Here is a 24811-nt window from a genome sequence, read left to right as displayed (position 1 = left end):
CTGAGGCTATTTTAGCTCACTAGAACTTGACTATTTGTACATTTCTCGCACTTACAAATCTGGTAAACTCATTTAAATGAATTAAGAAAATGGCCTTAAATGAAAACCCTAAAACCCTCATTCCCTGCCTCCAGCTCAAAAGACTAAGGTAGAAAATTGAAGGGGAAATGAGGCACTTCGCACAGCAGTGGACGATACACAAAGGAGCTAACACAAATGCAACAAATGAATGACAGTATGCTGTCCATAATCCTCAAAGAAACAAAAGACAAAACCCAAAACCCAAAAAACAAGCAGCAAGAAAGCAATTTTAAAATAAGCATATAATCTGTGACACTTCTAAATGGAAATAGGCCTTAAAGATTTTCGTCCACAGACATCCTGCTATCAGGCATTTTATAAGACATGTAAAAATTTTGGTTTCTTAAGTTTTCATCACAACCTTTTCAAGCATTCCTTTTTTCAGTTTTAACTTTGTAAACAGAAACAGAAGGAGGATGTCCATGTGGCAATTGGTGTTCAGATGACAGCAGGCTGTAAGGAAGCCAAGGAAGTTGTCCATCTAGCAAAACTTCAAAACTGCTTTAATTCCAACTGAACAAGTCTGTCTACATCAAAATCAATCAATCACTGTCCGATTCCTCTTTATACTTAGCTCTAATAGCTTGGCCGTTCTGAAGTGGCATTTCTTCATAGTCACTCCTGTGAAACAGATAACTTGTTAAAATTTCTGAAAATGGTGTTCAGATAGGAAGTCCAAAATAAACAGGAAAGTTCTGAACTACATTGAGGCATCAAATTGTTATTTGGGTAAGAAGCTGGTATCTGTTTTCCTTCCTTGTTGGAGATACGAACAATGTATGGGACTTCTCTCCAGAGGATGATGCATAATAAAAGTTATTGCAATAACTACAAGCCGCTTTTCACAAGGACTGGTACAGAAGCAAGTTGGTACTACCACTACTTATCTAACTAAACAAAGGCAAGCTATCTCAGACAATGCATGTAGCTAGTCTAGCACAAACTGTTCAGGTTACTGCAGTATTAACCTCATCCTCACTGTTCCAGCCACTTCAGTGGCTTTGGTAAGAGATGAAAACATCAAGGGCAGATAATGAGTTTGTTCAGTGCTAGCACAGACACCCCTGATCGAGATGGGTTTTTAATGCTACTATAATTCCCATATTACATACACTCACACAAGTCCAGGAAGTTTTGCTAGAATTTATTATTCTTATTTCAGTAAGTGCTGAACACTTAAGAAGAGTCATTCTCCTTCCCTGAATCATTTACGTGAGCAGCCTCCTTGCTAACTCCACCGGAATCCTTCATGGTTTAAAAGGAAGTCCTTTCCTTTCACAGCTCTTGCTGCCTTCACCCCATAATGTACCAGCATCCTAATACTTTTTTACCTGTTTGTATCAGTGCCATGGTAATCCCTTTTAGAAGCAAACAAATAAAAAAAAGCACAAAATAACATGCATTCTCATTGCATGCTTGTTTTGGAATAAGGCTATGTATCTGTTCTTTAGCCAGAATACTTTCAATACAAATCCTTCACTTATTTAATGAATATGGAGAAGAACATTACAAAAATAACACACCAGAAGTAACTCTCCATAGGTATTTTATAATCTTACCCATAAATCACATCATCATCTGAATCATTCAACATAGAAAAAGCGGGATTGTCTTTCAACTGTGATTCTGGAAAATAAAAATAAGGGTTAATTTAGCACATTAAATACAGAAATGTGGCCTGTACTTCTAACTCAATGCTGTAGCAACAGACTCAACAATTTCCCAGGCAGTCATGACTACAGTTCAACAAAACTATATCCAGACAGGTATTACCTCCTTCAAATTCTTCACCTGTCACCACAACATCGTGATATTCTTAAGAGTTAAGGAGATGACATAACTATCTCATTTTTAGATAAATATTCTCCATGTTGTATAAGTGAATTTCCTCCCTTGTGCTGTTTCCTATGTCATATTATTTCAACCTGCACATAAGAGTAATTAAGTCAGACTTCATTATTATTAATCATTATTCAAAAGTTCATGTGTATTTAAAAAGCACAGACTTTGTGAACTTCTTGGTTATTTCTAAGCTACAAATAGAGTAGACCAAAGCTGTAATTCCTTGTATGCGAGTCAATGATTAGCCAGTTATTTTTCAACCTTGTAAAAGATGAAGGAAGGACTTGTACCTTTACGGTGAGATGACAGGAAACACATACTTTCCATTGGCTATTTATGACAATTCCCTCTACCTTGTTTTAAGGCCTTAATTTCTTGCATAATCTGTGCTGCTTAGCTGCAGTTCATAATTATACACAAGTAAAATTCAATCCAGCAATTTGCCATAAACATCTTTTTTCCTGGCAGCTTTTTACTTTCTGCCTTCTATAAACTAATATTTCTTGCAACTCAAAAGCAAGTTTTTAACTTTATCCTTACCTAGCCATTTTGCTTGTCCGTCTTAACGGAAAAATACCTTTTTTGTGTAATAGTTCCATTGATCTCAACTCTGAAAAGTTTAGAGAAAAGACCAGCTCCACTATTTAGTGCCTTCCCCTGCATACCTCTCAGCCAGCAATATGTGACTGGACAGAGTACTGGATAATCTCTTCTAGGCTCCCTTTCCTGTGAGAAATTGGACCAGATGATCTTTCCAGGTCCCTTCCAACCTGGGCTGTTCTATAGTTCTATATTTTAAACTCAGTGCTTAAAGCAGAGAATGCACTCAGTACAAATACTTATTTTACAGATCTCTATCTGTTAGTGAGGGATAATGCTTTATAATCGTCATCTTAGTCAGATTACATCCTCTACATAGGAATGCAAAAACAGAAGTGCCACCAATTCAATCCTTTATCTCCCTTTACCTGGGCCCTGTGCAGTCCTCTCCCCACAGCAAGTTCCCCAAAATTCTTCCCATCTTAGAGATCAGCTTCACTCCTACATTCCCAAGAGCATGTTACCTATTTCAGAGTCCAGTTTGCCAGCCTGCCAATATATTAACCTTTGTTAGAACAAAGTACAAATGAAGTATTGTTGCTCCTCAAGGACTGTCTGTGAGTCAGTTCAAAGGTTAGGGCATTATATGTAAATTACTATAAGCTTGATCTCAGTGCATAAGAATTCAAGTCTAGCTAATCAGTTGTATACATTTTATGTGTTCCTTCATATTTCCAATACTAATTTTCTCAGGAGCAATGCAGTTTCTGCTTATGTTAACTCAAAGCAAATTGAAACAGTAAGGAGACAACCAAAATATAAAGATGTTACACAGTATCTGCTAATATGCCAGGTCTTGTCATCTAAGTTTGCCAGATAATTGCTTACACTTACCATATAGTGCATTCTTTGAGGGGGAGTACACGAAGGCTAATGTGTAGAGATAAAAGTTCAATAAACCATAAAATGATAAGAATTCTGCTGGTAGTAAGTGTCAAGGATATCGCTCAATATAGCTCCATACATACTAACTTTGGAAAGTTAGTACAAACCATACATAAGCTGTTCCAATGGAAAGAATGTTTATCTTACTGAAGTTTGAGAGCATGAACGGCTAAACAAAACTGCATATTTTAAATTAAACGAAAACTAATGTACTCAAGCTCTTTCAAGCTAAAGCTCCCACTGAAGACAAGGTCTACTCTTGAATGCTGGAGTGCATGATAAATCGTTGATGCTGAGTAATGGGGGTGTTCAGGTGGTTTATTTTTTTTTGTTATATCTGTTTTTTAAAAAGTTCTTCCTTGGCACAGCGATTTGAGAAGGAGAAAGGAGTATCTGTGGATAGAAGATGGCTTCTTGCCATCATTTTGGGAAAATACTAGCTGCTTTATATGTTGTTTTCTAGTAGCTCCCAACACATATCTAAGCTTATCAGTAACCAGAGCAGTTGCAGTCACACAGGCGCTTTCAGAAAGTAGAATGAACTAGGATCTCATGGTTCAGGTCCAGAAATACAGTTTGTAATCCTGTTGCCAACAGACATCAGAAATAGTCTCTCTCGAGTCACTTAAATTCTCTGCTATGACTTCTTCCACATGTAGACTTGGACCAATACACAGTTGCATTTTCAGTGACTTCTAAACTATTAATTTCTCAAATATATTGTTATTCCTATGATGCCAGCTGATGGGTACACAGCAAACTGAATTCATGCAGCAAATGCAGCCAAACTTGTCACAACAACTTGTTAAAGTTACTGGAATGCATGCATATCTAGGCCTTAGTTCCTTTTGAAGAATATCAAATGCATGTGATTTATGTGATGCAAACAAATTAGACTGAAACTGTCTCAGCTCATAATCTTTACAAAGAGCCATTACAAAATGCTGACGTGAAACCTCGATCAAAATGGACTTCAAAACTTCAAAAGCACACCTAGAAGTCAAAGGTCTCAGTCCTTAGGTACATCATTTTTAAGTCTCTTCTGCATGAAAACAAATTAACATTCCTACTTGGTCAGTTTCACAACACAAGGATATAATTCTGATAATGAGTCGACAGCTCAGCAACAAAGTTGTCCTGTAGAACTTGTGCTCCAAAGCGTAGGTAGAGTATAACAATGCTGTGGAAAAAAGTTAAAGCATATAGGTGTACTGTGTGTTTAAACCGCAAAATTGAAATGGTAGCTTGATAGAACAGTATATGAGAAAATAATTATGTTAACATGTTGACCATTTATTTTAAAATGCATTTGCTTTCATAGTTCTAAATTAAGAATATTTTTTTTGTGTGATTAAAAGTCAGCAGTCAACTGAGTAAAAAAACCCCCATGGTCTACTTCCCTCAGACTTCATCTACTACAGACAATCCAACAGTCAACAGTAATTTGAAATAACTGTTTTGGAGTGGAGGAGACAGATATTAACAATAATCTAACAAACTAATTCTAAACTTCTGCTTTGAGTAAGTGAAGCTTACAAAGCTCCAAAAGAGGTGAACTGTGCACTGCAACTACTCAGCAGTACAGAAAACATCTCTGCTAAGCGAACCTCTAAATCTTGCAGTGTATTGCTATGGTAAAGGAAACAATATAAAGTTGGCTCTAAAAACCTCAAGAAGAGTTAAAAAATTAAGAAATGCTTGCCATAACAATCATATCAAAAGACATTCCTCAGTTTCATTGACAAGGTTATGTATTCAAAGCCCTGAAAAAAAGGTTATAAAAGTTACGGTACTGAGAAATGTACTTTGAAAAGCCTTACCTAATGACAAGCACTACAAAGGTTAACGCAGTCAAGAATTTTAACCTGAGATCTGAAAAAGATTGAGAAAAGTTGTTTTTAGTAAATTTACACCTACATCTAGGAGAAGCAAGCCTGCCTGGGGAAGAATCAAAAGAAATATTCCTTACCAACATAAGGCATGTTACGAAGTTCTGAGCATGCCCTCACTATCAGGAACAAAAGGTAGAGAATGTATGTGGTTGCCACCACAAGGAAGAAGATTTTCATTCCCTACAAGAAGAGTGTTATTTTTTATTATTTAATGAGATTTGGTTTATTCCTTCTTCCCTCAATAGAAATCATTATTTCCTAAAGCACAACATAGAACGGTCCATCTTTTCAGGGAAAGTAGGCTTATGAAAGGAAGTACAAAATGAGGATGTACATGAGGATGTATGAGGATACTTATACATCAAGGTAGGTTTTTGGAGACTGTAAAGAAAGGATGTTTAATAGAAGTCATTTTGTTCACTGAGTTCAGAGTGAGCTGAATCTCAATGATTTTCCAAGAACACAGCTCCTGAGAACAATACAAGGACCTGTATAAATCAGATCTTTACAACAAGAAAGACTGAAATTTACTAGGACGGAGGATCTTGGCAGGAATAAAGATGTACAAAACTGACTTAATAAGAGGCTTAAAAACTTTTCTTTCAATCCCAGTAGTCATGAGTCTGTGACTAAACTTGTGGTGTTGAGTCTCCAGATTTGTAAGACAATTTACTCTTCTCATTGCTCAATATGGCCTATGTGTGACCCAAAGCAAAATTAAAGGTATCCTAGTCAGAATAAGACCATCTGACCAGCATTTGCTATTTTCTAAATTGTGTTATAGATTTTAATAGAAGAACAACCCCCACCCTCTTGTAGTGCCTAACTCCACTTGACAATTTAGTAGCAAGAAAACAATTCTGACTTACCTGGAAATTACCTGTGTCAACCCTGTATTGATATGTAGGATCATGTACTTCATTAACACTAGAAAAGATTAAAAATTTAAAAAGTGGTACTTACCATTACAAAAGACAAGGTCAAAAAGCTGTACTGACCAAGAAACCCATTAAGAAAGAAAAGGTTTAAAGTTACTATACGGAGTTTATAACTAAAAGTTTTGGCTGTATAAATTGGTGCAGTGCTATTGATTCCAACAGAGTCATGATGGTTTACAGTACATAACATCTTCCTTCCTCCCAAACCCAATTTTGAAGGAGTATGGAGGATTTCAGTTGTGAGCATGTCTAATCTCCCCACCTCTTTTTTAGAAAATATATAATCTTGTAAATTTCTACAAGCCTTCAGGATTTAGTGTTTAAATTTGATCCTTGGTGATAAGAATTATACTTAAGACTGTGGTCTATGTCCTTCCCTCATAGCAATGCTGTTGATAGGGCATTAGCACAAGCATTTCTTGCAACTGCACTGCTTTCAACAACGCACAATGGCATGGAGGAGGTTAGAAGGTATCTTCCTTCTGAGAAATAAAATAATGGGCAAACACTTGAGACTAAAATGGTTTAGAAAGCACAGATGTACCAAAACTGGGAATATTCTGGATAGGGAATAGTGACACCTTTATGTTAACACAACAAATTGGAAAAAAAAGAGAGAAAAATGAAACCAAGCAAAAGAACTTTTGAGTTCTTTTTGAGGAGAGATAGCATAGCTTGACTAAGCAGTGTCAATACCAGTTGTGCAGGTTTAATAGTTGAGAAAGTTTGGTCAAACTGTGTAATAGTTAACTACAGATAAACTGTTGTTTCAAGTACTAAAGGCTAATTGGGACATGGTGCTAGAGGGAGTATTGTAGGGAGCCATAACAAATTGACAAAGTAGTAATTTCTAGATCTCCCTCTGATTTATAAAGTTATATGCTACTAGATCATCCATGGGGAACTATTTTCGAATCAGTCACAATTTGCAAACCAGAAAGACGTAAGAATTGTACTTCCATTCCTATGTCACAATCAGAGTGTTAAGAAACAGATACCACTAATTACAATCTTCTTGTTCTTGAACACTCTTAGCTTGTTACTTTTGCACTACATTTTAAATTACTTACGTTTGCCATATTCCCAATGTAACAGAGGCCAGCCACAATAGTCCAACAATAAAGAATTTGGGCAGATAGAAAGTTAAGCACTTCCTTTCCCCCTGTGAGAAAACAATTGTGTGGTGAAGGAGTGAACCCACATTTGAGATTTTGTTCATTCTTGACAGAATAAAATAACTATCATCTTTGTTTCGTTCAACACGAAATAGATGAAGAGGCTCACCTTCTGTATTTTTAACCTGCACGGGTGATTACAGAAGACATAGCATTGTATCATCATTTGTGTAATGAGATGCAGTAGATTTGGAGCATCTTATTTATAAGGTCCCACATATTTCACTGATACTGCAAATATAGGAATATACTCCAGAATTCATATTTATCTTATGCAGTATTTTAAAGTGGTTTAAAAAATAATCAACCACCATATACAACAACAAAACCCTTCAAGCAAGAACAAAGCATCATAGCATCGTAATTCTGAAGACTGTCTTGCAATAGCTCAGAGTGCACTGTCCCATCTGTCTCATTTAGGCCTGGTATCCTCAAGACAATCTACCACAAACCATTTTGACTCCAAAACTTCATGTGTCACATCATACTTTAAGAATAAAATAAGTGTCTCTTTCTTAAAAAATTAATTTAATTTTTGTCACCTTTTGAGATAAATGAAAAAACAAGTGCTGTCTCTCAGTAAGTAGCAGATAATGTTGCAGCCTTACCTGTACTCTTATACCATGGTAGACGCAAAGCCAGAACAACAACAGTGCACACAGAAACAGTGACTGGAATAGATCATCCAGCATTCCAGGAAACCAGCTGTTCACCAGAAAAGAAAGAGGGAAAAATGGATCTGTAGCAAAATAAGGAAAAAAAGTTAGAGGGGGAAAAGCACAGTCTTTTCCATTATGAAAAGTAAAGCAGAATGTATCTTCAGAGGAGCAAAAAACCCCCAGATTTTTCAAATTACACCAGTAAATGAAATTGAAGTTTGCTGTATCTTAAAGTAAATTACAAAGAAAATGGTGCCACCAGCAGCAGTCCTCTGTGCTGTAGAAATAATCTGAAATGGTTGCCAACATTTCTAGAAGATTTTGAGTTTTATTAGACTTTCTACTAAACCACTGTTCTTGGTGATGACCTTAAAAAGTATCATAGAATGACTGAAAGGCAAATATTCTTTTGGTGCTACTACAGAGTGCTAGAATTTGATGTGGTTTTCCGGACTAAAAGTAGCCTCCATTTTTAACTCAAGCACGAGTATCTAAAAATGAAGAAGTAAGACTTAGCAGACAAACACCGAAATTGCATTTACATGTCGCTGTATGAAAGGTTCAGTATGGTTGCAACCACCTATTCTGGTCAGAGCTTCAAACAAATGGAGTTGACATTCATGTCAATGAAAAGAATGAAATCCACCTACTCATTATGCCCTTGAATTTGATACACTTAAAAAGAGGTTTTGGTTTTTTAAATTAGTTTTCTGCAGCCTTACTAATAGCTTCTTATAAGCTCAAGGCCAAATTCCATTTTGCCTTCTCTCTTTCACTCTCTTTTTGTCTTTTTTTTTCCCTTTCCAAAAATGAGCTTTTCTAAATATTCTAGGATACAAGTACCATTGTAAAGTAGCAGGAGGGGAAGGAGGATGGACATCCATTTCTGTTCAATACCCCAGTCTCTCATGGAGAATTTCCGTAGGGAATGTGCAAACAGACACTATAAAACAACAACAACAAAAATTTGTAAGGAAGGAATACAGTCTTAATGATTTTACCAGGGTAAAGAGATAACACAGCACATTGCAAACGCTGCTTCACGAGGTCTTTGCCACTGAGAACATTGTAAAACAGGAGCCACATCTCCTAGCTTTTACTTCTGCTTCAAGTTTGCTGGTTTACCCCAATGCAAATTACTTAATCTCTCAAGCAAACTGAGAATGAAACCAGCTAGTACTGCACAAATCAACAACTTATGAAAAAATGTTGCTTAATTACTGGTCACACACTACCAACAACTTCCACTTAAATTCACCTTTTAAAAAAGCAGATTCCATATCACATTCAGCTACCTGTTGAGTGACATCATCTATGTGAGAAAAGTGCTATGCAAGTGTTCAGTGCTTCAGTGCTTTTTACTCTGAAAATTCTGCATTTTAGATTTTGTGTTGGTTTTCAGTTTTTTGCAAACAATTCTTTTCCAGGGGCCAAACTGGTTTGTAGGGGAGAGATAATCTAAATTGTAGCATAATTTAGGTTGTAAGGGACCTCTAGAGGTCACTGGACCCATCCTCACACTCAAGGCAGTGATGACTTTAAAGTTAGATCGAGGTCATGTTCAACTGAGTTTTGTTCATTTTCAGAGACGGTAAGCCCACATTTTGGGCATCCTATTCCAATGTCTGAGCCTACCTGCACTGCAAAAAAATATTTTTTCTAGCACCTAATAACAATTTTCCTTTGTTTATGCAAAATTCTTTCTGTTCAATTCAAAATCAGAGTTTAGAAAAACAAATTTTCACATTTATTCTATTTTCTTAATGTCCCTTCAATACCACTTGGAAAAACATAAAAGCAGCAACTACGTAAGTATTTTAGAAACACCCATTCAGTGATAACTCAACTCTACTGCCTGGGATTAAGTTACTGAACACAGCACTACTGAGCAGCGTTATCAGCTGTCTACATGATATACTCCAGAAAAAAGGAAACAAAATCTTACCGTGACCATAAAAGTAAGAACTACAAAGACAAATCGAAACCATATTTCCACTTGTGAAAAATTTGGATTGTAGGTCTTCCACTACAAGAAAACAGAAGGAAAATAGCCCAATGAACAATGTTTTAACAGGGTACATACAACATCAATAATTAGCACTTTCTGCACATACTGAAAAGTCCTCTGGCTTTTCAAAATTTAAAGGTATTACTGAATTCCACCATGTCACCATGGAAAGACAAAGATAAATTCATACCCATAGGACTAGTTGATGAAAAGATAGCCAAAGCAGCCTAATATGCTTGCTTCTCTTTTACTCTGCCCCTTTGTAACATACTCAGCATGCTGTCATAAGTTAAATCGCTTCTCAGGACAAAAAGGATGTTCTTCATTGATTTCAATTGCACTTTCATTCAAAGTCTGAATGCCAGTAATTGAGTAAATCCAGTATGTTGTTCTTTATCACCAAGATGAGATGCATAAATTGATTATGAAGAGGTTGATAAGGTACAGGCATGCTTCTTGTAATGGGTTTGTTTTCTTAAAGCTTATTCTCTTGTTTCAGAAGTAGAAAGAAGAACATCAAGTAAGAGAAGAATAAATGTGCTAACCAGAAATAAAGAACTTTTTTCATAGGGTAAGGAGGAAAAGCTCCTTCTCCTCTAATTATTAGAAGGGCACAAATATTAATTATACCATGTCAGTTCGTAAAAACTCTGCTCTGGGGACAATTTATCTCATACCTGGCATGCTTCTGTTTTGAAGCCACTTTTGAACTGTAAACTACCTGGTACAACATATGCTCTGCCCATCTGAACAAGAAGCTTTACCTTTCAATGTATTAAATCTGTCAACCTCTGTCTTGTCTTTTTAAACCGTAAATGTAGAATGAAAATTTTATGTAGAGAATCCCATTATACAAAAGGCAATCTATAATTTCAACTAAGATTACCATAAACCATTGTAATAATTAAATAAATCGACAACTTTAGTTGCTGCTTGGGTTTTTTAGTTTTGTGCATAAATATGCCTTAAAGGCAGCCTGCAAAGCAAGATAATAAACCATACAACTATAAATGCTCCAACACTTTGTCCTGTTTGAAATCTGGAACTAAGCAAAGGGTTTGTGAGTTTGGGGTTTTTTTCCCCTTAGAGCTTATTTTTAATGATGTGCTTTATGCACTAGAATATTACGAATATTAATATTCAAGAAGTTCTTTTAGTATATAAAAAACACTTTTGCCTTACAGTAAGTTTTTTGCTTGCTACCTGCTCTGACCTACCAAAAGTTGTATACAGGTAGAATATACTATAGTAGCCTGTACTATAAATTTGGTTTAGTTCCATTTTCTCTCCCAATGCAAAAGTTTCTAAATTTCTTTCTGGAGCAAATCAGCACACACTGATGATTTAACTGTTTTTTAAGCAATCTTTAGCACTATGGACTGAGCTAGTTATTTTACTAGGGATTATTTTAGTGAACTATTTTACTAGCCTGCTTATTTTAGCTGAATAAACATTTTTATCTTCCTCCTAATCTTCCTCCTAAGCACAGTAAAAAAAAAAAAAGTCTTCATTTCTCTTTGAGTTTGTTAGATCTTTCTGGGCCATGCTTTTGTAAAGTCTGGAAAAATCTTGCTAACTCAGATAAGCCTGGAAAGGCTGGAAAAGATACCATGCTTTGGAGGGGCAACATCTTTATAAGCAAATGCAGAAAACTGGATGTTCTAGCCTATCTTACCTACTCTTAAAAATACCTCCCAGGAATTAGACTAAATTTATCTGTTCCAGAAAAATCTTTCCTTATAGAGTTAAAAAAATTGGTCTAGACCTTTATTAACAGCAAATGCTATAACAGTTCTGACATTCGTAGTGACAGAAAAATTAATGATGATGCATCTTTATGTTTATCTTCAAAAATGAGATAACTTTTTTATTACAGTTAAAGCAGACTTATACAGCATTAGTAATTAATTTGCTAGTATAAAACTTTATACTTACTGTGAAAGTAATATTCTGGATGGTGTACGTTAACTTATTTAGATCTTCAAATCTAACAAATATGTTGTACTGAGTGTAGTTCAGGTAGCCAAGGTGAGCAACAATGATTTCACTGCATTTCTGTGAACACAGACAGTGAAGAACAGTATAGATTAGAGAATTTGTTTCTAAATGGTCAGATATCGATGATATTTATTATATGCCTTACCAATCTTGATCAGTCAGAATAAGACTCAAACAAGACCCACTGATAAATAATTTCTTGAAAGATACCAGACAATGCAGAAGAAACTGATAGTCAGTCAGCAGGATCAAAGGTTGAACTGATAAACAAGGCTAGCTTTTCACTTAAGCCAGTGAGAGCAACTGCTTGCAGCACCAGGAAGAATCTGAATAACTCTGTCAGTCAAGCTCTAGGTCATCGGATTATGCGATGGTGCTACCTTGCACTAACTCATTTCTAAAAGTTAATAGGAGGAAAGAGAAAACCCAAGCATATCACTCTCTTGGCTGTGTGTATCTAATGGAACACTGTTCACTAATTTCTGCAGATTTCATATATATATGTGTCTATATGTAAAGAAAACATATCATTTACTTCATATGCTTATCACAAAAAACTTCAGTTATGCCCTTCCTAAAGGATTTGCATCTTGAGAAGCTGTTTTGGATGTCTCGAAGCTTAATTTCTGTGAAAATTATACTAGTAACTCAAAATCTTAAACATTTCTTCACAAGTGGCAAGAAATTTGGCTTTTTCAGAACACAGATGCCAGCTGATTTCAACCAAACTTTCTGCTAGATGTTGGAGGAGAATTTTTCTCTCCTCTGGAGCCCTATATCCAATCGTCAATATTCCTTTCTTCAGTAGTGGCTCAATCTGTTTAGGTGACTAAGCAGGATACACTGCTTTTCTTGCTCTAACAAGAAAGAGGGGTCTTTAAGGGGTAATGGACACAAGTCATAGAAGTAAACAGAATAAGACAGATAGGTAGCTATCTTGCTCAGCATTACTAGCTAGGTTGCAATTATAAATAAAACTATACTCCAGAGTCTTTCCTGACACGTGCTTACCAGATATATTATTCTCATTTACATTGTAACGTAACATGCACACAGATTTAAATAAAATGTACTGCATCGGAGTTTTGTTTAAGCAGGCACATACTTGCGCACAACTGAGTAATCTCGTCCGATTGTGAACTTGATTATTAACATATGGTGTGCTTCCATCCTTCACCACTCCAAGTACCTTGACTGTCATAGTAACATTCTTTTTGAGGGATACTGTAATTAAAAGAGAAAACATGAAGCTATTGCTACATGCGGAAATGAAATAGAGTTCCAAATACAGTTTAAAACACATATGACATGCAGAGATTACTCAAAGTTATTCAGTTATACTTTACTGGAGTAGAGTTCCAGTAAATTAATTAAAAAAACACAAAACTTTTTGTTTATATACATAGGCAGTAAGTCACAAATGCCCTGTACTGAATCTTGACAGATTAACAATTACTAATACAGTATTTCTCACATATTTACAGGGAAGTTTTATTGAAAAATCAATATCATTATAATCTACACATCTAATTGCCCCCAAAATGAAGGAAGACACAGATACTCTAGATACTACTGCTTTCAGAGAAGAAACAACTTATCCCATATACCTCTTGCTTCCAGTTCTCAAGATCAGTGCTGCCCATATCTTTACTGGGGGCAGGGGGTAGAAGGGGAAAAACTGTATCAAAGGAAAAACCCACCAACCACAGCCAGAAAGCAACATGGTCATGTCTGTGACAGATGACATTAAAGATACAACGTACAGGTTACTCTAGAAGGTTCCTGAGACATAGGTAAGATTCTCACCATCATGCTGATCCAATTCAACTACACAGGTCAGCCACAGCTGCTGATTGTAAGTAGACAGTGGTGGCGAACTTAAATTAAATGGTTTCAGCTGTAAAAAATCCCAGAAGGTTAGCACCAGCCATTATTCTGTTACATGATCTATCTGTAGTTACAATGATGAGAGGCATGTTAATTATGTTTCCAACAATATTTTTGGGAATAGATTTAATATGTGCTACTCTGTGGACAGTATGATAAGCAGCTCAAAAATAAGTCTTCCAGAGAAGCAGCTTAAACAGCATATGTATTTTGCAGTCCACTGAAATAAGGAAAGGCACAACTACTAAAAGCACATAAAAGCATCAATAAAACAAAAAAGATCAGATATGAAAAACAAAATCCTGAGACCTAGCCTGAAAATAAAAAGTCATTGCTAGCACTTTACATCAAAAGTCAGGTTTGTGACCCCCCATCTGCAACACAGTTTTAAACCTGTTCAACTATAATTATGAAAACAACAACTATTTTCCCACTCAGTTTTCTAAAAATCCCATATTCATTTCAAAACCATGGAAGATATCACTAACAGATAAAACCTACATGCAGAAAAGGCTTTTCTTATTTGATATAAAAACATACTCTTTAAAAAAAAATCTGCCCACAATACAGTACCAATCCAAACATACATAGGTGACTAACAGACCAAAAAAAGAAATGTTCCAGTGTATTTAAAGAGAACTTACTTTAAAAAAAAAACAAAACAAAACCTTTTTAGCACTTTCACAAAACTTACTTTAGATATCAGTTTGACAGCAAAGAGCTACACAGAAATAAAAGAACAAGAATACAAGAACTGAGAACCAAAATATGAAACTTTTCAAGAAAACGAATGTGAAGGATCATGTTAGGAAGCCAGATCCCATGTCTTGGTCATGTGACAGTGAACAATTAACATGAAAAAGAAATATTCCTTCCCAGCTGATAGAAAGGAAGATCACAAGAGGGATATCATTAGTTGCCACTGAGAGCATTGTTTTTTCAATTTATGTTCTCAATTTCTATTTCTGGACCCCTTACAAGAATCTCCAATGTGAACTCACCAGGGAATCCTATCAACACTCAGGTGTTACTTTATCAGAAATTACTGCCTGGAAACATCATAGAATTCTCTGCCTTACCTGCTCACAAAAGTAAGAGACTAGACTAAGTTGCTGCTGGGCCACTCATGAAATAACACAGTGGTAGCACAATAATGCATGTTCAGTTTCAAACTGGAAAGCACCATGTGGCCAAGAAGTTTTCCAGCAAAAATCTAAATACTTAAAATAATTTGGGGGAAGGAGGGGAATGTTTATGATTACTGACAACAAATAAAGGCATTCATGTAATCCAATGATATTAGCTCTTACCTTTATGCTGTTATTTAAGTCGGTTCTTGCTACAGAAGTTTCAATTACATTAGGACCTACACAATATATAAGAAGGAAGAAAGAAAACAATATTGAACTATGTGTATTACTGATAAGTAACTACATAAATACAGGATTTCAAAAGACTGTACAAAATACCTCCTTGCAAAACAGGTGAATAGTATCCCACTTTTCAGATGTTTAAGCTGAAAGGTAAATCACTTAGACATTTCAATATAATTAATAAACTTGGCTTGAATGTTCCTTTAAGCCTCTCTGCCGTAGTACTTCTAGGCATGATTAAATAGGAAGTAAAGTATAAATCAAGACCTCCATGCTGGAAGCCCTGGACATGTACTCCAAACTACTACAACAAACCACACGGGATTTTTCCCAAGCTAAGCTGTACACTGCACTCATGAAAGCACTCAGCCACAGAAAAAGCCAGCTAAGCACCAGTGGCACTGTTTTACAGCAACTTGAAGCTCAAGAAGAGCTGCAAAAACCACCTGAAAAAAACAGCATATTTAATTGCACTGCAAAGTTTCTATAGCCAAACTGCTACCATTACCTGATTTACATAGAGCATAGCATCCATAATGCATTGCACTCAAGGCTCAGGTACCAGGGCAAACACATCCCGCTGTATTTGAGTGTGTGGTGCTAATGCCTTTTTATGTACGTGTAGTGTACTTGCTTGTACAATCACAATAACTGTACTTTCTGGCTAGTGCTGGATTTTCATCAGTGGTCTGTTCACAACAAGATACCCACATGTTTGTTTAGGAACAGTTCTCAGCCTACTCAGATTGGGCCCCTCCTTTTCTATACAAATCTGGGACTATAATATGTTATGTATATCGTCACATAAATAAACATAATTGCATAAAAGTTCTATAAACAATTTCTCCTAAAGCAGACAATCCATTTAATCAATGGGGTTTCATGTCCAACTGTAGTGGGAGATGTTCAGCTCACGGGCAAGACTTGTCATGCAGACATTCCTCCAATCATTCTGGATACGGACACACACACTTAACGTGTACTGATCAACTGCATCCATCCACTCACACCCTACCTCTAGTTCTGTATGCAGTAAATGGGAAGCAATAAAATCATCATTTATGTTAGACCTCCACAGGCCATCTAGTCCACCCTCTTGCTTAATTAGATCAGGTTGCTCAGGGCCATGTCCAGCTAAGTCTTGAACACCTCCGAGGACAGAGACTCCCACAACCTCCCTGGGCAACCTGTTCTAGTATTTAACTACCCTTATGGTGAGAAAAAAAAATTCCTAATATCTAACAGGAGTTTCTTGTGTTCCAGCTTGTGTCTGTTGCCTCTCATCCTATCACCATGCACCTCTGAGAAGGGTCTAGCCCCATCTTCTGTGTATCCTCTGATTAGGTAGTTGTAGACAGCAGTAAGGTTTCCCCTTAGCCTTAGGTATGCCAGAATGCATGGTACTGGGGAGAAAAGGAATGCATGCATGTATGTACGTATACAAAAGGACTAAACAAGAAAAAATGAAAGGGAAGAATAGGAAAAGGTCTGTATCTATATACTGGGGTGTGAACAAACACAGAGGAGATGTATAGCAGGTAGGGACAGGACATATATATGTGTATTTGGGTCAGTCTAGAGGCTTCCCAGTCACAGTAAAATTTCTCTGTCCAAACGGTCTCTCTCCTTACATATTCGGTCTTGCAGTTTAATGTAATTTATTAATACTCAAAACATGCTGTTTCAGCTACAAACTTAGTATTAAAAAATTATGTAAGAAAAGCAGTTTTTCACAAAGACCATGTACTTCAAAGTTACTACAGAGAAACAATGGAAAAGAAGGAACTTTATAAAGGAGCAACATGGGATCATTCTGTGCAAGAAGTATTTTAGGTTAGCTGTCATGACAGCTCTAAACATGCAGCATTGCTTGGGTTTCTATAACCACTCTAAATACAGTATTAACTGTCTTACAGACTTTAAACGGAAAAACAAAGAATTTCACCCATCACACTCAAAGCTTCATATTAGAGTTACAGTTCAACTTCACTGACAGCCACTATAAAGTCTGTTCTGCACCATTGAACTTTTCAGTTTTCAAGCATATATAAACAGGGCAGATTTTTGGAAGGCATTTTCATTTTGAAAAGCATAATTCAATTCCAGTAGGTGCTCACAGTTGCTAAGTAATCATATTTCAGTAATTATTTTTTAACAAAAACAATAGAATGAGCCTTTTTTAAATGATTTTTTTTTACCAAAAGAAATAAACCAGTATTGGGGCAGAGAGATCATAGTCCCAGTTTTTAGGAAGAGCAACCAAAAAAATAATGAGGTTCTACTGCTATAATTGCGACTCCTCTAACAAGCAATATATTAAAGCTTTTTAAAGCAACTGACCAAAACGATGCTGTGGTCATATTATTAAAAATGGTGATTAAATTACATTGTTATTGTTTTTATTTTAGTCTTGCTCAGTTAACAGAATCACATCTGAAAGCAAAGAACCACCATGAGGTTGTGAACAGGAAAACTGCACAGGTACAGAAAATCCCCTTGTATTTCCCTTGCATTTGTCTCACTCCAAAGCTAACACTGACCCATTGGGAAAAGGGAAAGAAAGTGAGTATAGCTTGGGAAAAAAATAAACAATTCTGCATCTGCCTTGGGTTATACGAACTGAAAAGCAACAGCCACCTCAGATTAAACTGTCTTAGTTTTCTCAGATGAGAAGCAGGACTTCTGCTACTCTTCCCAAACTGCAGATAGAGTTGTTGAGTATGGACAATGGCATATTCAATTAGCACAGAAAATATGATGTATCTCCCACTTTTTCATTTACTTAGAGGGTTTGGTGAGTTTTGCTCAGGCTGCACCCTTTAATGAGTGAATATCCTATTGTTAGTGCCCCTCCCTCTATTCACAGGAAGAGAGGAGCTGTCAACAACAGCCACGAAAAACATCACAGTATGTGTTCAGTGGGTCTCCTCCCCAGGTAAATAGCATTCTTTTAAAAACAATTAAGTTATAATAATGAACTGTGTTCACATTTTGTCAACAAAACTATCCAGCAAACCAATCTTACAAGGACAGGAATCCCACAGCCATGCCAGTTCCTGAAGGGGATCACAGGCGAGTCCTGAGACCCCAGCAGCATACAGATAACCAAGCGTTGCTTACAGCAGCCAAGTCCCCTGGACACAGCTTCCTTTCAGGTTCTGCTACTGATTAAGAATGAAATGCTCGGTTTTCTCTTCCAAGAGCACTGCTTTTTGCCTAGTCTCACGTAAAACAATTTTCTTGCATTTCTTGCAACTGGGCAGTATAAGCATACAACTACAGATAAGGTTCATTTTTTAAGCCAAATAGACAAATGACACTAAATTAAGTAATTCCAGGGATTTTCTCGTTATCATTCACATAAAATGTGTTTTTGTAAATGCATTTATATGGTATTTTAGTGGCCAAATAATGCCCTTCAGCATCCTTAGGCAAGTCACAGGAGTATCAGTGGTTAACCTTTATGAACTGAATGTCTGTTTGGACCTCAGGCTGCTACAATAAATCAAACAGCAGGAAAGAAGGTTTTATTTCACAGACAAATTTTATTATTTAATTCTATTATGAAGCATGTAGTGCCCAGATGGACACAAAAAGCCCAAACAGTTGCCCCAAATTAACCACCTGCTTCTTTCCAAGGCTGGCAGGAGCAGATGAGTCCCAGGCCTGGGCAGCCTGTCTCCTTCTAAAAGAGGTGAAGGACAGGGCAGAGGTAGAGACAACCCTACAGACAGGTCAAGAGGTGTCAGAGAGTGACACAGGAGAACACGTTGCGCGACGTGGAAATAAGCAATAAAGGGGCGGGAGGTGGTAACATCCTTAAACAATTCTTACATGGGAGGCGGGTTGCTTAATAAGTACAAGTCCCTCCCTTTCTCTCTCCTTGTCTGTCACTTCTGTGTTGACAAAGCTATCCTGACAGCAGAGTATTAGCTTATTTACACTGCAGTGAGAGCACGCTGACTTCTTCTTCAAGTATGTTTCAGACCTGGAAAAGCTCTCTGGCGTGAAATACAGAGGGCTTCCACGCTTTCCATGTGCCTCCTGCCACTCTGCATCTCTGTTGACCAGACTTCAACAAATCTCTCTAACCTTCAGAAGTATCCAGGCACTAAGTGCTTAGCCTCTCAGATCATGTCATGACTCCCACAAAGGTCTCTGAAACCAGAGACCTATGCTCATGTATGTTCGACAACAGAAGTTAGTATTTTTACATTACTAAAATATTTTATATTTCTGTTGCATTTATCACCCAAACATTTAGAAGGCGTTACAAATAATTACCAATTTCCTCACAGGAAATCAAGTATTAGCACCACCATTTCACAGATTGAAACACAAAGAACATTAATGTAGCAGTCTGCTGAAAATATGTTACAATGAAGCTGGTTTTGGTTTACTTTACTGACACTGCCCTGCAAAGCAGTTGCAAATACCAAATCCGTGTAGGTAGTATTGCTATGAAAAACCAAGATGGAAGAAACACTTCCCTCCCCTGTCAAAAGTAATGCTTCCTCAGACATCTCAGGGGCAGTAAGCTCATTAGAATTTAACTACATCTGTAAATGCAGTCAAGATGCTAGACACTTAGACAAAGCATACAAAAATGTAATCTTTTAAAAAGACAGAATCCTTACCTGCTATTCCTATGAAGACTGTCAGACCAAAGCAAACAAAGAATACTACAAAGACCAGGACAAAATGCCGTTTGGACAGTGTATATAATCGCATTGGTGCCAGCCTGCAGGAAGCAAAAGAAAGCACAGAATTAGCTGTTGGTCATATTTCTAAAGGAGGAAAAAAAACAGATCCCATTCATTCCTCCACAAACAGAAAATTAAATCAAACTCCATGCTAACATGTAACACTAAGAAAAAAAAAATTAATGCTGCTTTATAGAGCAAGGACAACTAATAGGTATTATTAGACATACGTGTGTACACACACTCCCACACCCCAAAATTGAATTTTGCCTGTTCTTTTTATAATAGGATGTTCTATTATCCTCAGACTTGAGAGAGACATAGCATTTCTTAACTCAGAGGGAGAAGAAGTTACATTTTTTTAGTTCATACATTAACAATTTAAACATCCAAGGTACCATATCAGCTGCAATAACAGCTTAACCTAAAGGGACTGATGTCACTAACAACTCAGTTACCTGCACAGGATCTTGATGAGTTTTTTACACCCTGTATATATATTTCATCCCTGCAGGATCACCCTTAACAAAGAGTAAGGCAGAACTCCAGATCTGCCAGATGTGTATGCTCAGCCTTTGCATTCTTTTCTGAGCTCCACCAAACTTGGGAAATAAAAACCTGAACTTCAATTTATTGTTAGCCACTTAAATACAAACACATAAAACCAATGATATCTTTTCTACAACTGGTTGGTGGTTATCATTAAGTTAAAGACAAAATAGAGTGGAAACAAGTACTGAAAGGACCAATTGCGTTCTCTTGGAAACAAGTTAACTTCTGTTAACTTAAGGGAAACATGACCAAATAATTAATCCTACCTAACATACCCCTCCTCTACCTTCCTTCTTATTAAATGCATAGTTCAAAAAAGAACAAACCCACTGTGTTTCAGAATACATCCAACATTTATTTTTGAGTTATGCCAGAACTGAGCCACCGTATAGTTGATTTTCTACTGCTATACCAGTAGGCATATCATTGAAAGCTGAATTGTTTATACAAGAAGGTTGTATTACAACAACCTATTACAAGAAGGTTGTAGGATTGGGGGTGGGGTGTTGTTGTTTTCTTGTAGGAGGACAATCATGGAAAGAAACGAAAGCATAAGACTTTAATGACAGTGCTCCCTTTCAGCTTGGAATAAAACTTCTTTTCAGTAGCCGAATGGTGCTGGTGGTTGGTTCACCACATTAATGAAGAAATGCAGGAAAGGTGGTGGAATTCTTTCCATAAGCCCAGCCCAAATTCTGGGACCAGGTACCCTAGGCCTGCATGCCTGGCAGCCCTTAAAAGCAAGGCGAACAATTCACTTTAAACCAGTAAAAGGATTTAATAATAACAACCTCAATTTTCTTTAAGAATCACTTCATTCTCTCAAAATGAGGCACTACAAAAATAATTACATTATTCCTTTACTGTAAAGTTTGAAAAATCCAAATCTTAATTTAACTCACAAAGGTGGTGAAGAAGGAAAACCCACAGAAGTCATGAGAATTGCAAACAAGTAACTGTAATTGCTACAAGTTTGCACAAACTGGCTGTACAGGACTCCAGGGACAGCACCTGCAAACCCAGGGTAACTCCCCTTGCTACATGCCATTATCCTGAGCAAAAACCCCAGACCAGTCTAAAAAGTCAGAATAGCTGATTGTACAGGCAAAAAAAAGCTGTCATACACAAAATTATCACAATCACAAACAGGAACGAATCAGGTCTCAGCCACAGAGATCATCATAAAGACGCAGAAGTCTCACAGGCAAATATAATTTTAAGCTGACTCTGAAAAATGCCATTTCATAGAGGCATTTCAAACTAGGACGTGTCTGCATGACTTTTGCAGAGATATAACTACAGTATTTTCCTTAAATGATGGCCTTAACACCTCAGCCTTCATGCACTTAAACCACTTTAAATCTATTACATCTGTACTAGTACTAAAGTAACTAACTAAGGTGCATTTTCCTATCTGTTCCAAGGGCTCCTTCAGTTCCACACATGACCTGGTATTCCTTGTCTGCCTAAGAACACCATGAATGAGTTATTATCTTGAGATACCAAAATACTGATCTTAACAGGAAAATCCTTGGTATATAAAAATGGTACATAAAATGTTGATGTGCCTAAATTAATTATAAGGGTTCAAGTGGATACCAAATGCTTGCTGGAAGAGCACCCACTGAGGACCACTCAGTACACAGAAACCAGGTGGTTTCTGGATGGGGAAGTCCATGGGTTGAGAATAGCTGACGCTTGGAAGAGTATCACGTATATGCAGGAAAGTATCGCTTATGCTCATGCTGTTCTTAACAGCTTACATCTGAGCATACACTTAGCTACAGTCTTGTAGGTAGCAGGGTATGCAGGATACTTCTGACTTGCTATGCACATCCTCGGTTCTTTTGATAAGCTTTCTAATTTCCAAGTTCTTGCAGACATTTCAAAATGCATAATGTGAACATGAAAAGCAGCTTCATCTCCCCACTCCTTACAGGAAAGTCACTAGAGTTCACCCAGCCAACACTCACAGCATTACAGCTATCGGCAATTATCACCTTGGTTTACTCGTAGGCCAGAGCACAGATGCACCTGCAAGCTTTTGAAGAAACACGTTCCAGACATTGGCTCATTCTTTATTCCAACTCTTCTCCAGGTGGTGTAATGCCTAGTAGTCAAAATGGGCAGGTATACACCTAGCTAAGAACAGTCATGCTGGCACTTAACAGAGAGAGGAGACCAGATAGAGTAGAGACATGTTTCGTTTTCCTTTTTTCTTTCATACTGGTATTCCTGAAGTCTCATTTAAGCCACTGACTTTATGTGCTACTTCACAGGTCAGTAAGGCAATGTGGACACTTTTTGTAAGAGCAAATGTAAGAACTCAGCTAAACCTTAACTACATCTATCATGACAGCAAACAACAGTTTGCAGCATTCCTATCAGATGATGTATTCTTCATTGCCCCTCGCTGCAATAACAGAATTTCCTTGTGTGGTTTAAGTGTCTCATTTCAGCCGATCACCAGCTGACATATGAAGCAGATAAAATGATCTTACCGTATGTTAATTTTTTAACATCTGCCTTTTGGAAAGAGGTTATATACAATTTATGAATATACATAAGTGCAAGTTGATGATCCCCCACTAACAGCTTCTTTCTTACATCTGAAAGGCCTAATAAAGAATAAGATGTTTGAAAGGCATTTGTGGGAAAAGCAAAACAGGTTCCTCACTCTGGAACAAATAAGAAATGTTCAAATATGAAAAGAACTGTGTTTTGCTTTATTAGTAGAAGATGCTTTAATCAGCCTTGCCAAGGCAGCCCGAAGCTGAAGACTCACCATCCAAGTATCTGCAGGTTTTTCAGGCAGCTTTTACCACCTGTACTGAGTTTTATCCTAACTCAGACAGAAACTAAATATTTTATAATTAAATTGGATATGTCTGAAACTAACTGCAAAGGAGCAGAAAGCACTGAGATACAGAGAAATATTATATTTGGACATCTCAAATAGTAGTCAGTAAAAACTAAACTGCACTAACGCAACCTGTGATAGAGTGAACTATGGAAATACACACTCCTAACAACAGCAGCCTTTCAGTAGCCATTCATATGTGAGATGTAAAGGTGGGTTAAATCTTGCTCTTTGAGTAAAGTTTTAGCTCAATTGGTTAAGCAAAATGTTCCTGAGGCTATTCCTCATCTTCAAATTACTTGTCATGCCTTCACAACACAGTCCAGAGTATGTTGACCATCATGAAAGACTGTCATGAAAAACAGCCTTTTATACAATAGTTTTCACTTACGACTCTCACTTTACAGATGGGAAGGCTGTGACAAAAGTGGGATTAAGCAGTAGGTAGAACAGAGTTGATACTAAAATCAGAAATAACTCACTTTTGTGCACAACAGTTTTTCTGACATAGTCACCTCAACATCTCTGCCTCCAACTGCTCTGTTCTATTTTAGGCTCGCTCCCAAATAAAACCATCAAACCCACTTTGATTTAAAGGGTTATATATGCTGCCTACATCCATAATACTGGGTCTATCTGTACGCACTACACTTTCTCACAGTTTAAAGATGTTGCTTGCTTTGACATCCCTCAGAAGACCTTGAATTTCTTCTTGCGGAAGTATTCCACTGTGGTTAATAACTAACAAGGCAGCACACGACTATGTAAAAAGATGCATACGATTAATATTAACAGTACTACACAGTACTGTTATAAGGCAACTGACAGCTTATCACGACTATACCAAATAGCTCATGTGAATGGGGCAGGTTTGGGTGTTTTTTAGTGTCTTGCTTGTCGTATTCATTGAAGTCCGAGTAATTATCAGGGCTATGGCTCCATCCATGCGGAGACACATCCGGGAAAACAAGTTTTTTCTTTTTCCTTAACAGGCATAGATGGTGGGTGGGGGTGGTGTTTATTCACCACGTAAGAGGAAAACCCACAGTGTTCCTCTAAAAGAAGCGGGAAGTTACTCTCAACTGCTCAGGTTACTGACTGGCGAACCACAGCCTCAGAAACATTAATTTAACCCTCGGTGATCTTGCTTTCTCAACGAGAATTAAGATGCATAAGCTGCATGACAACACTCAGCTCTTTACAGGGGAAAAAACTTAAATCACTGCACGCGGCCAAAGGAAGGCATTCCTTCTCCCTGGCCCAAGCGAACAAGCACATCCCGGTCCCGGCAGCGGCGGGTCGGTGAGTGCCCCTCCCCATAGCCCCAGCGGACCGCGCCGGCGGCCGGGGCGGTGGCA

At 37.2% G+C, this 24811-nt stretch overlaps 1 protein-coding gene across 1 annotated transcript; it reads right to left on the bottom strand.

Moving 5' to 3' along the window:
* Positions 1-623: 623 nt before the first annotated feature.
* TMEM181 (transmembrane protein 181) lies at positions 624-24213 on the bottom strand (the record flags this gene model as incomplete). The annotated part of the gene is made up of 17 exons (XM_010294558.1): positions 624-702; positions 1641-1707; positions 3358-3447; positions 4506-4588; positions 5229-5280; positions 5378-5480; positions 6170-6227; positions 7309-7400; positions 8022-8152; positions 8916-9015; positions 10018-10098; positions 12016-12135; positions 13184-13302; positions 13885-13975; positions 15276-15331; positions 19976-20079; positions 24113-24213. Coding segments are annotated over 17 exons (1527 nt in total), but the record flags the coding sequence as incomplete, so codon positions are not given.
* Positions 24214-24811: the final 598 nt, after the last annotated feature.

The sequence above is a fragment of the Phaethon lepturus genome, unplaced genomic scaffold (genome assembly GCF_000687285.1).
Source record: "Phaethon lepturus isolate BGI_N335 unplaced genomic scaffold, ASM68728v1 scaffold33869, whole genome shotgun sequence".
In the NCBI taxonomy this organism is placed as follows: Eukaryota; Metazoa; Chordata; class Aves; order Phaethontiformes; family Phaethontidae; genus Phaethon; species Phaethon lepturus.
Note: the sequence above shows the minus strand (reverse complement) of the source record. Positions and strands in the feature narration are given on the sequence as shown.